Below are 18,782 nucleotides of genomic sequence, written 5' to 3'. Positions count from 1 at the left end.
TTAACTCAAGGAAAGAACAAAATCTTACACTCATGTTATCAAACCAGAGTAACTTTTTCGCTATGAGAATAAACCTGAACAATATTTACATTCTGATCATGTTAAATCCCCTGTCTTCAGGTTGTTTAAGGTACATTTTCCCCATTTTTGAAGTCTAAAGAAGCAAGAAATTTTAGCAAAGGTTTATTTGTTTATTTACTTCCAAAGCGAACGCCAGATAAATAAGAGAGCCATGCTTTTGATCCTGTTCTCTTCTTTTTATCCTCCTCCAGACAGACTTTGTAATGATGGTCTCATTAAGTAGTAGAATTTTACAATAGTAATGACGATCCTCTTCTTCAAGGCTGTTTTCAAAACAATAATGCTGTTAGACCAAAATGTTGTTTTCATGAAAACAACATTAATAATGAATGTTCATAGAAACAAAATGAATAAAACAAGGTATGTTGTTTTCTACACCTGTGTTAAAAAAGTTTTCAATATCTTTTGGATTTAATTGTTACAGTTTAATCAGTTTAAAATGTGATAAGGTGTGTGAATGAATCACCTTTGGTACCAATATTTACCACCCATTATGTAAAAATGAAATAACCTGTGCTTTATTGGTTATTAGACTATTTGTCTCAGTTATAAAACAATCTTGTAGCCCCAACAGCGATCTCCTGAACTTTCAGCAGGATGACAGCTCGGCCCGTTACGGACAAACCTTCAAACTGTTTATCAGTAAATCACTCTCACACTTTCCTGACAGACTTTTAGTTGAGCTGCTCTGAACTTCAGACGTCTTTTTAGGGCCCATCCTCTCCGGACATAGTCTCTGCAACATCACATTTTTAAGACCATTATCTAAAAGATCTCAGTCATTTAATAACTTTGCATTGAGCCACTTCAGTCAGGATGATCACTGTGCCTCTCCAACTTTGATCCCCCTGGTGCTATAGGTGTAAGTGATGACTAGCCTCAAGCCAAAAGGGTGCATCTGGTATATCTTTGCATCAATGTGGTCAATAAAACCTCTGCAATGTGATACAATGTAATGTGAAATAGGTTACTGTGTGATATGATATGATTTGATGCGATACAATATAATACAATACCATATGATGAGATGGAAATGGTATGAAATGGTGCACAAAACCATTCAGTACAGTAGAATACTACACAGTGCAGTACATTACAATGCAAAACCATACCATACAATACAACATGATGGGATGCAATATTATAAGATACATGTCATTCAATAGGCAATGTGGTTCATTAAGATACAATATGTTATGATGTGGTGCAATGGGGTGCAATGAAATATGGGATGAAACAACACTATATCTACAGTTCTACAAGTTCATTTAGCAGACACTTTTGTCCAAAGTAATGTACAACACAAGCAAGAATTTAGACAGAAGGGAAAATCTCAGTTAGTGCAGCAAAGTGCCACAAGTTATTTGGCTGCAGGTGCTGCCATTGATTGCCAAAACTAACCACAATTATTTGCCGAAACAATATACTTCAGCCTTCAACAACATTCAGTAATAAGTGCTAAAAATTCACCAAGAGTTAGGGCAAAGACCCTCTGACTCATTGTACCCCTGAGGACAAAGAAGAGGAGGGCCAGATTAAGTAGTGTTTCCTGAACAGATGAGAGACTGTGAATCGTATAGAGTTAGGTAATTCAGTCCACCATTTGGGAACAACAGAGGAGAAGAGTCTGGCTAGTGATTTAGAGCCGTGCTGGGCTGGAAGCACAAGCAGAGCATATATGATATTGTAATGTGCAATACGGTACACTAGGATAATGACACAATAGAATATAATATAATTTAAGATGATACCATAGGATACAATACTGCATCCAGGATAAGATACATCAAGATACGATCCAATACAATACGTTATGATGCAATACGATCTGTCACTATATGATAGATTGCAGTACGACACTAACAGTTCTAATAGAAACAATACGACGACATAGAGTTTACTGAATTAATTTAGTTTGTTGCATTATAAGATCTTGTAACATTTCTTAAAGCTGTGTAATTAATAAACTATAAAAATTTTGCTGTAGCTACAAATTTTTGTCTGTAAGGTCACTGAAGTAAGCATAAAGAATTAGCTCTTTTGGTGAAATCCCATTCAGCCACTGCATGTTTTTACCAATGTAACCACTTAAAGATGCTTAGGTATAACCTGGAAAAGGACACCAAACAGGCAAAATCAAAGTATATTTTTAAGAATATTATCAAATATAAGATGTTAAGTAAATAATGGTGATAAGAGTTTCAATAAAAATAACTTTTGTTTCGTGAACATTAGAGGAGTCTAAATACAGATCTTTTATGGATCCTTGTTTTAGGGGTTGTTTTCTGCTTTTTGGGGAATAAGCACAAATTAGGTGTAATATGGCATGTTGGCCTGCAGCTCTTTTTAATTTTTGCACTAGGTGACTTGTAAATAATATTTTGTGAGGGAAGAGGCAAACAAAACAAGAACTTGTCTTTCTTCTGCTCCCTTTTCATTCATATGTATAAGTTCTTTATTTGTTGTGCTTAATGTTTTGTTTTTGAAATGAATCAAATCAAATCAAAATTAAAAATCCCAAAAGGTAAATGTAAAAAAAAAGCATATTTTAATTTCAATAAATTGAAGAATTGTTCTAAAAATAGATCAATACAAAGACTTAAACACAGGGTTGGGAGCAACTGAAGCATGTGACACCAGCTCCATGTGACAGCCGTGGAAACTTGTATGATTTGGCCTTAATAACCACAGGACTGGAGAGCTGCATGCCACAAATATGCCTCTGCCCTCATCGTCATGTCTGCCAAGTAGTTGATAAAGGTTTGAGCAACAAGGAAAAGCTGGTGATGCTGCGCTTCACTGCCTCAGCAGCATCCCCGGCTCTCCTCAGCCGGATGTTTTTGATGCCACTTTGACAAACTCCGAGATTCACTGGGAAGTCAACAAAAGGTACTGTATGTTTCCTATACCTCCATCTCCTCACTGTGGATGTCAGAGCAGCAGCATACAGTGTTCCTGTTCTGAGCTCTTTATTTCTCTGTAAAGACAGTGAATGTGAGGATACCAGGGAGGGGACTTCAGTAAATTGAAAACAGCTTGACCTTTGCCCATACCTAGATTCACTGATCCTTTGAGGGTAATGCCACGGTATTAAAAACATTGACAAATACATCTCCGGCCACTTGTGGAAGCGAAACATTTAATTGAGTGTCCTTATTCCAGAAATAACCAATAAGTTCCTCTCAAGCTTCAAATGCTGCTGTGCCACGTTTACAGCAAAGGCCTCTGGGATGCAGGAAGCCACAACAATATGATTCGAGCACAGTGCTGAGAGACATACTGCCCGAACAACAAACCCAGAATAAAGCGTGTGTGACAAGGAAGAGCGCTTAAGGCGACACAGAGCTCAGGAAGGGACGGAGGGAAACAGGGCTGGGGCGGTGAGTGGGTTGGATTTGCGTGCCATCATGGCCAAATAAGCAGATTAATGTCCGCGGTAGTCCCGTGTCCGTTTTCACTGCTGGATGACAGCACGCATTGATGAAGCCCAGAGAGAAAGACCTCCTATAGTGGGTCGGACTGCACAGTAGGGCTCAGGCCCGGACAGAGCAAGGCAAGGGGTTGGAGGAGAGAGGTTAGGAGGATAAAAAACAGAACTGTGCTGCTCCCTGCTGGGCATGGTCTGGCCATTCTCTTCCTCTTTGAATGTTGACCACAACATGTCCAGAGTAAAAGAAAGAGCTGCAGAAATCTGCTCTTGAAGGGATCTGAACGCTTTTTCAAGGCCCAGAATGAAACTTAAGACTTCATCTGGCAACAAAACTTCTCTGAAATGATTATTTTATGAAAGAAAGATGTTTTTCACATAAGGTTATTCATTCTGTTTGCTTCCATCCTCTACATATAAACTTCACTCAACCCGGCAGAGAATCTCCATTTTCCTCTGATTGTTAAAGTCGAAACTCGGCTTTCCTGCTCAGCAAATAGAGAGTGAAGTGAACACTGATGCTGTGTCTGAGCCGCTGCCTTAAAACATTGTGATTACATTTCACTGCATTACATCATTCTGTTTAAATAGAAATGACGTTGTAATCCTTTCTGCCTGGGTGTGTGTGTGTGTAAGAGTGTGTGTATCTGTGTACAAGTAAGCGTGTGTGCTTACGTAGTGCAATCTTGGCCAAGTGCAGACGGTTGACCCAGGAGATCTTGCTGAGGGGGCTGGGAGTGTTGAGGACCACCATGAAGCTGACAGGACGTCCTGACCTGGAGGAGACACGCAAATAGCAAAACACAGGTTGAAATAAACACACGGTGGAGTTTTGACATTTGACATTTTCGAGGAACACCAAGAAATAAAAGCATCCATAATTAAGGATGACCTGGAGCAACTCATTCCCATGTTGTTCACTTTCAATTCTCGCTAAAAAAAAAAAAGAACAAGAAAACCGTCTAAAGGCAATAAAAAGCTCAAGGGAGATAGACTTGAGCATAATTTATCAGGGATCACAGTCTGCAAGTAAACCAAATCAAATTGGTTTCCAAAGTGGAGCTTTAGTGGAGCTAGGACCACCAGCCTTTGGCCCTCCTTGCAGGTTAACATCCACATGCCTGTGCTGGTTAAACATTGTTTCAGTTTAACGGTTATATATTACTTTAAACCACAAACTGCCAACATGAACATTATTTCCATTTTCAAGATCAAAATACTGATGAGCACAAGTAACAAACAGCCCAAAACACTGGACCACTCTGCCGTCTTGGCCAGTGCTTCAGCTTCAAAACAAACCCATCGATTGCCAACTAGCAGGATGCGTCCTTCTCGAACGGTTTGAGATCATCATTAAATACTATTCTGATGAGGAAATTTTTGGTACATTCAAGTACAGAAAACTGAAGTAGGATATCCATGTTCAGCTGGAGGTCTCTAGAGCCCAGTTACCACCAGGCAGTCTGATTAAGATCAGTACGGTTTGGTACAGGTTGGCTCGGTTAAGCTTGCACTGCAAAAACAGAAATCTTTTCAACTGTTTTTGTCTTATTTTAAGTAAAAATGGTCTTGTTATACTTAAAATGAGCCACAATCAACTAGTCAGTCCAGAAAAATGTCTTGTTTTAAGTCATTTTAAGGAAAAATGACAGGTAAAAAAAACTGCCAATGGAAGAAGAAAAATTGTTCAAATATTTACTGAAAACTAGAATAATGTCTTATCATAGTCACTTTTCTCTTATTCCATTGGCAGATAATTTTAACATGTCACAAGCAATTCAGACCTCATCTTTGTCTTTAAATAGCCTGAAATAAGACACTTTTCTGGACTGGCCAGGTCATTGTGTCTCATATTAAGTCTAAAAAGACATTTTCTACTGAAAATAAGACAAAAAAAATCTTGATAAGATTTCAGTTTTTTTCCAATGTGGTCCTGTTTGCATTTAAACAGCCAACTGTGCTCCCTGGTGGTAGGTGGTAGGGGGCATGTAAGCTGGATGCCGACAGCAGCATCAGTAACGTGATAGTGTAACGCCATAGCAGCGCAACACAGTGTACCTCGCTAATAAATCCAATGAAGAAGAACAACACGACACAGTAGCGACACATCCAGCATTTCGTCTTCTTTGTGATTGGCATGTGGCTCTGTGATACAAAGTGCAATTAAGTTTTGTTTCAAAGAAGTCTGTGAGCTGCCAGGAGAAATGCAGCCTATGTCGCACGATAAGTGATGGTTTTTTCGACCCATCAACGGTCTGCAGTGTTGTAGCTCCACCTTCCAAGATCGTATCGGTTTAGTCTGGCACCCCTACGGAAGGGTGCCAAAAAGTGGGACAGCTAGTCCCGGTTATTTGGAGGTCTGTCCTGGGATTAGTCAGTAGAAATGCCATAAAATCCATGCCCTGCTGAGACGAACCGAACTGAACCGCTTGGTGGAAACTGGGCTCTCTTTTTTACAGGGTCACTCTTTAAACTGTAACACTGGGAGCTGAAAGAGACACACTATCAGGCTCAGGAATACAATTTTTTAGGAGGTACTAAACCAAGTCAATCACAGCTTGGTGTCATCTTATTCTGGACAGACAGAGGAGGAAATGAAAACACTGCAAGAGCTCCACCAATCAGAAACATTCAGCGTGCAGGTCCTGTGTGCAGGCTCTGCTTCACAAAGTTCTTAGACAGATGAAAAGTATGGGCAGGTCTGACAGTTGAAGCAAGTAGGGGAAAGTTCCTTGTCCTTTTACTTTTTGCTGCTGATTTCAAACATGCTTTTTTTCTTTCACTTCATTCATTCATTAAATACATATGACCCTCCACCTCCACATCATATCCCAGATTTCACAGCCCAGTCTTTCCAGTCCTTCTGCTCTGGACAAATTTAAAAACCATCTTTCCTGTTGTGATTATCACCTTCGTCTCATTAGCCTCAGATGTCTTCATTAGCCAACACCTCCACCACCAGTGTCAGAGCTCCACAGGAGGGGGATAGGTTTTACTGTGGCTCAAACCCACCATGCTTTAATCCCCCTGTCTCCCTGTGGAGTTCAAGCTCCAAATAGACTCTGAGAATAACTAATCATCAAGTAGTCTTTCCAAAATAAATGTCACCTTTGATTCATTCAAGAAATTCTTTCCCATGTGCACATTCTATACCTTCCAGTTATTAAACACCAAGGACTTGTGATCCTTATGTTTTTTAGAATAAGCCACTGAAACAATGTGATTTTTATTCTAGGTTTTAGTCATAGCTCATCCCCTGAGTATGTTATTTAAATGTAGTTATTAAACTAGATCAATTACCAGTCTGAGAAATTCCCTCCAGTAATTCATTGATGCAAAAACAACTGACTGAGTGTCATATTTGTGAGAAAAAAAGGTGGAAACCTTGGAGCCAAAATCAGAGCACAGGTTGTTTCCAACATCATCAATCCTCCCCAAAAAGAAAAATTCTCAACGTTTGAAGCTCTGACTCTTTGTGTAAAGCCTGGGCTCTGGGTTTGAGAAAACAGACTGTAAAGACAGTGTTATCTGGTTTTTATGCCAGTGAAAGACTTCTATAAGAGCTTTAGAGAGCGCAGGGAAAATGGCATAGGCACTGATGTTGCCATGGAGCACTTTACTTCCCTTATCCTAAATGTCAGGATGACAGAATGGAAGGGTTTGACATCGCTATAGAGAAAGAAAGTAAATGGTTTGGACATTGTACTCTACAGGAAAAAGCAACCGTTTTGAAGAACCCTGTACAGAAACGGCATTATCTTCAACAGGTAGGGATACTTTTTTCTCTTAGCCTTACAGTGTTCCAGTCCTGTAAACTGAGGTTCTGTGGTTCCAGAGCATCCAGAGCACCCAGGGCAGGTTGTGATGACCACACTGCCCGGTCACAGTTTATCACTTGTAGGTGGACTCGGACTCTTGTGAAGCTGCTAATGTGTGAGCCCTGCTGGGATCAGCACGACGAGCGCAGGTTCTGATCAGTGTAGGCTCTTTGGAGCCCATTTAAGGTCAGACGCAGCGGGATACAAGCTGTGTGTGTCCGTCTTTTTGTGTGAGGGAAAAGGAGAGGTGGAATGAGGAAGCAGAAAATACACTGAAAAAGTTATAAGAGTACATGGATTATTTAATTCATTCCTTCTAGACAGTATTATATAAAGGGCTGATCAAGTCAAGGTTTATTTTCTAGGCATTCAACCATTTAAAAGGGAGTCTATCGCCTTGAAAAATGAATATGAAAAGTTTAAAACCACCACGGGTTTCAAAACACAAGTAGCAGTCCAAAGTAAGCGCTCTGTCTGCAGTTTTGTGTCAAATATAATGATATTTAGTGACTTTAACCTGAACTGATGGCTCACTAAACTGCATTTGGAATGTGCACAGGCTACTTCAATAAAATGAATGCTCTGTATATTCTTCAGAAACTTAATAGGTCTTACAGCTGATGTCTTTAAATGAATGTGTTTATCCTGATGTGAAAATGTGAGTGTTCAAAAAACACTTTGAAGGACTCTCGACTAGAGAAAAGTTATGAAATGGTGCAGAATAGTAAAATATGAAAATCAGTCATGATCAAATCCAGATCCTGATCCTGCCATTAAAATAAGCAGACATATTTTCCCCATATCGCCCCCTAATGGAGAACATTTTCCTTGAGAAGAAGCACATTTTGCTGATGTTTACGCAGCACGTAACACTGCAGAAAACTGACCACTTATCATCTGGTATCAAGAAAAAAAATGAGAGGCAGGTGAAGTTTGATTTCTGTAATGACGCCACGGGTATGTTTGGCGATACCTGGAGACAAGAAACCACTGAGTCATCTGATACAGCATTCAAAGTTACCTCCAGGGTTAACAAAGATGTTGGCGAGAGCTGCTGGCCCTTGGTCGTTTTTGCAAAATCAAATGTAGCCCTCTTTAAAAAAAAAAAGTTTGGACACCTTTTGTAGAAGAGAGTAAGTAATCACAATATTTTTTTAAAACTGCCTTTACTATTTCAAACTTTTTCCGGGCAGGCTGCATGTGTGAACACTAATGCTCAAATTTTCCTCCTGGCTTCAAGCACACCTCAGCTACATTTCAAGGCCTCCACTTCATAATGCAGTATTAAGAGTCTGTGTCTTAATAAGTCTGTGGAACTCTTTAAAAAAAAAAAAGGTTCTCTTTAAATAAAAATAAAAAGCAACCTCATAATCTGGTTTAACATTGGAGGGAAAAAGGTAAAAGTTCCTAACATTAAAACGGACGTTGGAAAGTTTTATTATGCTGCAAGAGTTATATCCAAAGTTCCTGTGAACTTTTTTTTCCCCCTGGAAACTGGGTCACTGTTGGTATCCATTGTAAAAGCTGTGAATTCAAGGCGACTGCACCTGCCATCCTTTTGAAAGGACCTTTCAAGTCTGCAGGGGGTGAGCATTTGATATTGAGAATACAGCTTCTAGAGGAACTGTTCCTTTAACTTGAGTATACACATTCAGTCACTAAAAACACCAAACTCTGTGATTACTGTGTGTTAATGAAATGAGGGGTTCAGAAAATTAATGAGTCAAGAAGAAGAAAATTAAGTCCTCCAGAGATGAATGTTGTGTCTTCTGTGTATGCACTGACTAATATATGTATGTGTATGAATGCATAATTCAAAGTTTACCGCACTAGAAAAACGTCCTGTCATCCTCTTCAAAGTAAATCATGTGGTTATAGTTTGCTGAAGGCCGCGTTACATGTCAGAGGACACATCTTTAATCTGGAATTTGCATTTTGCCTCTGACCCTGTATGGAAATGTGGATGTTTTTGACAGTTGATCTATCGTCATTCATACCGTGCAGAAAAGAATCTCATACCTCATTGAGAAGAGAAGGTTACAAAACTGCAATAAAAATGTTTATTAATACCACCTAATGTGTGTTTCGATTATGGCTATGTTCTTTGGTACTTTTCGTGCTCTCATGCAGCTGACTGTGCTCCCAGCAGTGTTACTCTTTGCGACCAATGTACTCTGGTCCCTCATTTGTCATTGCATCCGCCCAAGGCTACAGTAGAACAACAGCCAATAACCCTAAGCAAGCACATTTGGAGAAATATATTTTTTAATTGCTACTTTGTATAATTAAAGAGACAAAATGAAACAACAACATTAAAGACTATAGAGAAAAATCACCTGAGGACCCTTTAACTTACTGCCAGTGTGAAACTCTATGAATTCTGCCTAAAAGAATGAATTTATCCCTTCTTGGACAGGTTTTTGCAGAAAGGATATACACTCAGTGGCTACTTTATAGGGTACACCTTTTTTGGCTGCTCCAAAATATCTCATCAGCAAATCACATGGAAGCAACTCCATGCATTTAGTGCACTTTGATTTCTCAGCAACTTCTAAGAGTTGAAAAGTTAAGTGTGGAATGCTGGCCCCTTTTACCCTCAATGGTCGCCATCTTGGTTTTGTAGCTGAAGGGGCAGAAATGGATCAAACAATGGATGATGGTTAATTAATTCACCCTAACTAACAGACAGAAATTAAATCCTGGAAGTGAAAAAACTACTTTCAACTCACCTGTGAAAAATCTGCATCTTAATCATGAACCCCAAATCCCTCACCATAACAACCAACAACTTGAAGCTCTCCATCGACAAAGCTTCCCTCACCCCATCCTCACATGACCACAACTTAGATAGTATCTCTGCTGCTCACATACACCTACCTGACCACATCACCCCAGTCCTCCAAAACCTCCATTGGCTCCCTATCAAACAGCAAAACATTTAAAATCTTCTTCACCCACAAAACCCTCCATAGCCAGGCCCCTTCCTCAACAACCTGCTTCCACACTTACATCTTCTCCCCACCACCTGACACCAAGTACTGAACCTGAGAAGACAGGACTTTCTCTGTCTCTGCCTCCACCCTCTGTAAGATCTTACCGCTAAACATCTGAAACTGCCTGAACCTGTACACTTTCTAAACCCTCACCAAAACCCACTGTTTGGTTAGAGACTTTACCACCTTATAAGATTTTGTGCAGTGCCCCAGCAAGCACATTGTGTACGCAGTGTACTTCATGGAAATGTACTAACAGAAGTGCGCAATTTCAGAAAAAAGTAGTTAATATTGACTTTAACGTTGACGTAGATGTAAACAGCTACCTGTGACAGAGGTATTACATCATTTAAGAGAAGTGACAAGACTTACCCGCTTTTCTTTCGCATCACTATACTTCCATCTCATGGACCATCTAACCTAAGTGTTGTGTTGTTAATAGGGATGTCCCGATCTCATATATAATAATAATAATAATACATTTTATTTATAGAGCGCTTTTCAAGAACTCAAAGACGCTTTACAAGGTAAAAGCAGTATAAAAACAAGTTTAAAAACAGATACAAAAAAAAAAATTAAAAAATGAGGTAACAGTAAAAAGAAAGACATGAATAGAAAAAGAAGACGAGGCAAAAACAATTCAAAGGTGTAGAGTAAAAGCAAGTTCAGTACGTGGGGTTGTTAGTTTAAATTAAAGGCTATGCGAAACAGGTGAGTTTTGAGTTTTGTTTTGAAGGCAGTGAGGTCAGCAGTATCACGGAGGTGTTGTGGGAGTGAGTTCCAAAGGGAGTGGGCAGCAACAGAGAAGGCTCTATCCCCCCAGGTTCGGTGCTTGGTCCTAGGGACGGTGAGGAGGTTTGCTACTGAAGAACGGAGGGTGCAGGAAGGGGTGTAGGTGTGGAGCATGTCAATAAGGTATGGAGGGGCCTGGTTATGGAGTGCTTTGTGAGTGAGAAGGAGGATTTTAAACTGTATACGGTAATGGACGGGAAGCCAGTGGAGATCTTGAAGAATGGGAGTTATGTGTTCGCGGGAACGGGTACGGGTGAGGAGGCGGGCGGCAGAGTTTTGTATATACTGAAGTTTGTTGAGGTGGTTGTTGGTTGTGCCAAAAAGAATGCTATTGCAGTAATCGATTTGTGATGTGATGAAGGCGTGGATGAGGGTTTCAGCTGCAGAGAAGGAAAGAGAGGGGTGAAGGCGGGCGATGTTCTTAAGATGGAGGAAGGCTGTTTTTGTAATTGCTTTGATGTGATGAGAGAAGGTGAGCTTATTGTCAAAGATGACTCCGAGGTTATGGCAATGGGAAGAAGGTACGAGGGTGGAGTTTTGAAAGATGATGTGGAAGTCATTGGCTGTAGAAGTAAGGGAGTTTGGACCGATTAAAAAAATGTCAGATTTTGAGAGGTTAAGTTTGAGAAAATTACTTTGTAACCAGGAGCTGATGTCGGAGAGGCAGGAAGAGAGGGCGGACTGGGTCAGAGAGGTTATTGATTCAGTGGATGTGTAGAGTTGAATGTCGTCGGCGTAACAATGAAAGCGGAGACCATGACGTTGGATAATCTGACCAAGGGGAAGGAGGTAAAGGATGAAAAGGAGGGGACCGAGCACCGAACCCTGAAGGACACCTTGGGATAGGGGGGCAGTAGAAGAGGAGCAGTTGTTGTTGTCTATATATATATATATATATATATATATATATATATATATATATATATATATATATATATATATATATATATATATATATATATAAATAAATAAATAAATATAGACACACACACACACACACACATACAAATCCTGAATGGCATGTAATGTCCGATTCCAATCGAGTCTGTAACCTTGTGATCAGCCCTGATTTTCGGTCACATGATCTGATCCGGACATCCCTTAGTTGTTAATAATGTCCATATGGAGCATCGTCTTTGGGGACTGTTTTCAGCCCCTTGTTAAATCTCTACCACCAAGATTTAAGGCAGTTATGAAGGCAAAAGCGAGTTTATCCAGTGCCTGCAAGTTGTACCTAAGTGGGAAGTGAGTGTATACCAACATTAGGTATTCAAAGTTAATTGCACTTCAATCAATCAATTTTAAACCTATTGTTTTTAATCATGTAATCAGTAAAATGCTGATGTCAGGGACCATAGTGCTTCAAGAGTATGGCCCTCATTCAGGAGCTATTGCAGGTTTAACTCCCAACCTTGAATTCCTTTCTGCTTCCTGTATTCCCTTTCAGTCACAGCTGTCGTATCTGAAGGGATCTGAATCGCCAGGTGGGCGGCTTCAGTGCCATCAGGTTTATCAGTGCAACAACATTTATTTTAAAACCACCAGTTTATGTATGACTTTGAGAGTAAATGCACATAATGTAGACTTATTCCACCTACTATAGCAGAACAATCGTGACTAACAACAATTGACTGACTGCTGGTCCTCAGTCTCATTCACATGTATGATCCCTTTTTAAGTTACACTGCAATATAGTACTGTTGCCTAAGAAAGCAAAATGAATAAATAAATCAATAAGCAAATACCGGTTCATGGGGAATTACTTCAAATTGTGACAGCTAGTCTAAATTTAAGGAAAGGATTCAGACTCCAATGCTTTGCTCAGGTATATCCTTAATAATTGTAATGTGACCTTGTCTGTCAAAGTCTGACTATCCAGACACACATTTGAAGAAAAAGATTTCAATTTTCCTGACTGTTCACCCGAGGACTGACTGAGACTGCTTCTGAGTTGCCAACAGTTAACACTCTCACAGATAGCCATGGGCTGTCCTATCGCTTTTATCCTCTCAGGTCTTTCTCTTCATGTTTTGAAAGAGCTACAAATTGTATCTCTGCAGAACTGGGCTACAAAGCACAAGAAGACATGGGACATAACAAATAAATGCCAGTCAAACACAGTTTTTACAGCCTGATCCCTCATGGCTGCCCAGACATAAGCACACAGAGACAGACTGTGTCACCCTCTATACAGCCGAGTGTGACGCTTTTCTGTATAGAGATAGCTCAGGGATGGTTATTCTTTCATGCGTCTCAGTAAAGGCCATTGTGTTTCTAGGCAGCTCATTTTGTTTGTCAGACAGTTTTGTAACCTCAAAAACTTTTATTTTCATGTTATCTCCTGGCTGACATTTTTACCAGGTATGTCTTTTCCATTCCCTCAGTCAGACTTCTCTATTGAAGCAGGAAAGAAAAGAAGGAGCCCTCCAAGAAATCAAAAGAAAGACATGCTGCTGGATGCAATAAAAACAACTGCCATAAAACAAAATAGGACAATGTCACTCCACCTGAATACCACAAAGGATTCTAAAAATGGAAATGACCGTCAGATAACACTGAGAAGGTCTTATAAGAGTGATTTAAAGTGGCTTCACAGGATAAAAAAACAACACACCTGAAGTCGATACCAAAAGTCAATACTGAAATGGACCCAAAAATGCAAGGCCTCCTCCTGAGCTCAGTGTTTCAGAGGATTTTCACTTTGTTGGTCAAACCCAGGGACAAGACTTAAAACCAACAAATGTCTGCAAGAAGGAATTTACCTTGCACAAAAAAAAGTACATCTTTGTCTGGTCCAGATAAAGGTTTTAGGTTAAGGGAGTATGTAAAGTAAGCTAACACTAAACTACATACCAACTGCTCAGTCACAGAGGAAGGACATACAGAAAAGTCAGCTTGAGCCTGGTTGATAGTGTTTAACTACATAATGTAGTGAATAAACTAGAGTCTCAAGGTCAAATTAAGTTTGAATTTTCCTTATTCAAACTAAAATAATCTATCGTGACCTTTAATTTAGCAAGCTTTAGCCTGACGACAAGCTGCTAACTAACTATTGTGTTGCCTCTCGTTTTCCTCAGGCTGCATTAGATAGCTTCCGCCTCACTCAGATTGTTAACTTAAGTAAGAAAACGTTATTTCAAAGTGCTGTCAGTTAGCTTTTGCCTGCCTCAGAGTTGCTAACTAGCTTAGATAATGTTACCTCTGATTGCTTTAATGGGATATAGTTAGCTTTAGCTTGGTACTCATCTGCTAAATAGCTAATGTAGCCATGTCTCCGCTTCATATATCCTTTGATTATTTTATTCTCATTCAGTTATTTCTAGCCTGACTCCTAGCTGTTGTCTAGCTAGTGTGTGGCCTCCTGTTTCCCTTTACCTGCTCTAGTTGGCTTTTGCCTCACTCAGTTGTTTACTAGTTCAATGAAGAAAGCTTGAACATCTTCAAGCCAGATCCTTCAGCTTTTAAGTCTGACGTTTGGGTTGTTTTATTGCTCCAAAACGTAAGGTGACAAACCACATGTGTTCACATGGGGCATGAAAATTGATAACCTAAGCATTTAAATCATTATCGAATCAAATCAAATCGATATCAAATTGCAACCTAATGAATCAATATCATAACCAAATCAAGGTTTTTGGCAATACCCAGCCCAACTTGTGTGCTAGCTTTAGCCCAACAAGCATGGATATATAGTAAGACCTCCTAGTCGGGGAAGTGGCTGTTAAATAGCTAGCATGTAGCTTAAAATATCTTCAGTATGAGTCATGGCAACTCAGATACTAAGATCTTTGTCTTTTGTCTTATATAGCTAGCTTTATCATTACTCCTAGCTGCTGAGTAACTATTGTAGCATCTTGTTTTCCTTGGGTTGCTTTAGTGAGGTTTTGCCTTCCTCAAAATTAGTTTCTACTGAATAAAACGTGTATCTTTCAAAGGCTAGTCAGTTAGCTTTGCCTTTCTAGCTTAGTTAGTGTAACCTCTGATTTCTTTGATGGAATTTAATTGGTTATAGCCCAGCATTTAGCTGTTAAATAGCTAATGGGTCTCTTGATTCCTTGGGCTGCTTCAAATATCTTAAGCATGACTCTGATACTGAGGCCTTGAATCTATCTTAATTGATTAGCTATGTTAGCTTAAAAGCTAAAATAACTCACAAAACTTGGGCTCATTTGACTAGGATCAACTCTTCACATTGTCCCTCATTCGCAGTTTTTTTTTTTTTTGCTATAAAAAAAGGAAACCCAGAGAGTCAATTCTCAGCAGAAACTACAGGTTTGACTTTGAGTCTCAGAAACAAAGAGCCACACTGTAGAGCCAGCAAACTGAAATTTTAGATTATATTCTGTGACTAATTAACCATGACAACTAATCTGACTGAGACTCCTCTCATAAAGCTAAGTCACTTTTCTCAGTAGGTGTACTTCTCTTTGTTTCAAACTTAAACCTCAACATATGTCTTCCTATGGCAAATACTTTGTCTGTCGCCTTTTTAGCTTGTTAGACCTCTGGCTAGGCTGTATGTTCATATTTGAATCCCTCTCTTGTCAACTGAAATGAAATAACTTCTAAATGCAGAGCAGTCCAAAGTGAAACTGCCAGCATTGGCCTTGAGGTAGCAATGACTCAGCCATTGACAGGAGCACTTCGTTGTCTTGATTGATCAACCCTCATTGAAACTACAAATACACTGTCTGGCAGAGGATGAGACGTCTTCTTTAAAGCACTAAGCAGCTTTCCAAAATAATGGCCCTACTTCAGTCACCTGCATAACTATTCCACAGTGATTCGTAGACGATGAAGGAAAGAAAAAGGAGAGCATAAGAGAGCTCTCGACAAAAGGGCTGGAGGTTGGGCTCTTTGGCTCAGAGAGGGAAGACAATTTCACATTCAGACATCATTAGAAGGTAATAGAGTGGAGAACAGTGAGCAGCCTGAAATTCTGCTTCTGTCATACCTGCTGCTGCCCGCTGCAAATTCATTTTCATTTGGTATAGAGGAAGTAAGAAAATGGCAGGTCTGGAAGCACTCACATAGAGGATAGAAAGAGATTGTGGATGAGAAAGAGGTAAGTAAGATCTCAAACTTCTTTGACATGGTCAAAAAAAGCAGAGGCATTGCAAAAAGGTGTAATTCATACCATTTCCCTCTTAAATATAGCTGAGGCAATTTGCCGAAGACAGAAGGGGAGACAGCGTGTGACGCGAATACAACTGCTCACTTGGTTGGATTCCTTAGGTAACACTTCATGCCCACACAGCCTCAGACATGCTGAACTGAGAGCAGCCTCCGATTCCTCCCTCCCGCCTGCTGATTGACAGCCGCAGTGCAGGTGCAGCGCACTGCCTGAATGGAGAACTACACTCAGGTATGCTGGCAGAGGGGAGATGAGGGGAGCTGAGATGTAAAGCGAGTCAAAAAAAGGAGGGAAGACAGGAGAGGAGAGGGGGCAGAGCAGTGCGAGAGAAGTGAAGCAAGCAAGAAGTTGGTTCAGCTGATTTATGGGAGCAGGTCAGCGCCGAAGCGCACATGTGACACTAATGCACAAGGACGGGACAGATGTAGGAGTGAGTGCTGAGTGGCAGTCTGTCATGCACCCTTCCTTCAGTTCACCTCCACCCATCTGAGTCAGAGAGAAAGACTGCTCTGCAAACACTAAGAGGAGTTAAAGGTGATGGTTCGGAGTTCTTAGGGGAGTCCTGGATGGCCTAAACACTCAGCCCCAGAAAAAACACAACAAGAGGGTACAAAAGGTTCAGACTGAAGGGGATGTATGGAGGTCAGAGGGTTGTAAACAAACGGACATAAGATTCTCTTAAGGCAGAACAAAAGTAGCCTGAAAACTCAAGTTGATCTGGACTGGAAAAAGAGTGCTGCTATCTGCCTGTGGTGCAGCCTTGACATAAAACTGTATAAACAAGTATGTCACTCAAAACTCAAAGCTGTTACTATAACAGTTGAAACTATCATCTTGGTCCAATGACCAGTGCTGCTGATGCTCCTCAAGGGTCTAGGCCGGCTAGTGCCCTTCCCCAAGACGTCACCAAGATATTCTTCTCTAAAGCAATGTATTCCAGTTCCTGCAGGATATAAATCCTGAAAGCATGTTATTGGTCTAACCCAGGGTCTTCTCCCACTTGGACACGTCCGGATCACCTCTAAAGGGACAAGTCCCTATCAAATGCCCAGACCCCCTCAACTGACCCTTTTGATACAAAGGAGCAGTGGCTCAAGTTGAAGATCCCTTATGGATATGGCTCCATCACTTTATCTTTAGGCTTTGGGAGGAAAGGTAGGAAAAAGAGCTGATCCCTAGTAAGGTAAATCTTTTTGGCTGCTTGTATCATTCATGTTTTCACACGGAGTATGAACAGAGATGAGGATGAACCAAAGTTCCCTAGCTTGGCTCCTTTTTCAACCCAATGGGCAGTAAAATGCCAGCGTTTTACCAATCTGCCCGTAAATCTCACAATCCATTTTATCCTCACTCATGAATAAGACCCTGAGACACTTGAAGGGAAAGTAATCCAGTGCTTTCCAGCAGAGAACCAAAGTTTTAGACATTTAATGCCTACATTTCAACAATTTAGAGAAAATTGTTATAACAGCAACATCCCCTGCTTGTGACCAATGCACTTAAAAATGACCTGGCCGGGAATGCAAGATGCAGTAGTCACATGAACTGGAGTGGCAGTGTGGAGCCAAGTGTCTGTAAAAGTATCTTGCCAGTCCGGGACTGTTACGTCCAGAAAGCAAAAGACCATTCACCATCCTGGATCAACCAAACAGTGTCCTCCGCAAGGTCTGCCACATCATTTGATTACATTGTGCTTATAGTTGCTCACGACCTGAGCTCTCATGTGTGTCCTCAAAAGGCATCCTTCAGTAAAACCCAAAGTGCATGGTCACTCATGTGTAACATTATGTTTATAACACGGCCTGTTATTTACTCAAGGTTAAGTATATCTCCAGCCTTAAGCTCTTTTTCTACTGTACTGGGTCAAGAGTTAGACCTTAAGCCCTGTGGTACGCTATCACAAAGAATCTAAATGTTTAGGGACCTGTGATGATGTACTGCTATGAACCAGCGCCAACAGCAGTTTTTCATACGGGGGTAAAACAACCATCAAAACCTTGTGCTTCATCTAAGGGCGCGGTCACATTGGCCATTCAAACTGTGCCGTACTCAAGCACGACTGCCGCCCCGCAGTGCCGTTCCCTCACTAGAGAGTGCAGCCAGCTGTCACACTACTTTAGTATAAACCAGACTTAAGTATGGCCCACTCATAGACTGCCATAGACTTATGCCATAGACTGTAAATTAAATGGACGTCGTCTTACTTAGCTTAACGTACCGTCACAACAAAATTTGCTCCCTCTGATGGCTGGCTGCAGTATAGGTAAAAAAATCCATCTACCCAGCCATTCCAGATGGGCTGTGATCAAACTTAAAAACTTAATACACTTTGTAGAAATGTTTCTCACATCCATTTATTGAGGTGATTTGAAGATACTATGTGGCTGCCTTATATTAAAGTCCTCTTTTTTTCCTGAAAAGTTTATACATATACCGTATTTTCTGCACTACAAGGCGCTTCGGAGTATAGGGCGCACCTTCAATGAATGGCCTATCTGAAAACTGTTTTCAAACATAGGGCGCACCGCATTATAAGG

The 18,782-nt window shown here is 40.5% G+C and overlaps 1 protein-coding gene across 2 annotated transcripts in view; it reads right to left on the bottom strand.

Moving 5' to 3' along the window:
• Positions 1-18,782, bottom strand: part of arhgef10la (Rho guanine nucleotide exchange factor (GEF) 10-like a) — a 212,532-nt gene that overhangs the window by 107,192 nt on the left and 86,558 nt on the right. For both annotated transcript variants that reach the window (XM_074665406.1, XM_074665415.1), the window contains one exon: positions 4,184-4,284. In XM_074665406.1, coding sequence (XP_074521507.1) covers positions 4,184-4,284 — 101 coding nt within the window. The remainder of the gene's footprint in view (positions 1-4,183; positions 4,285-18,782) is intronic.

Source organism: Halichoeres trimaculatus, unplaced genomic scaffold (genome assembly GCF_033239565.1).
Source record: "Halichoeres trimaculatus isolate MK-OKI-2021-1 unplaced genomic scaffold, fHalTri1.1 fHalTri1_scaffold_1, whole genome shotgun sequence".
NCBI classification, from domain to species: domain Eukaryota; kingdom Metazoa; phylum Chordata; class Actinopteri; order Labriformes; family Labridae; genus Halichoeres; species Halichoeres trimaculatus.
Note: the sequence above shows the minus strand (reverse complement) of the source record. Positions and strands in the feature narration are given on the sequence as shown.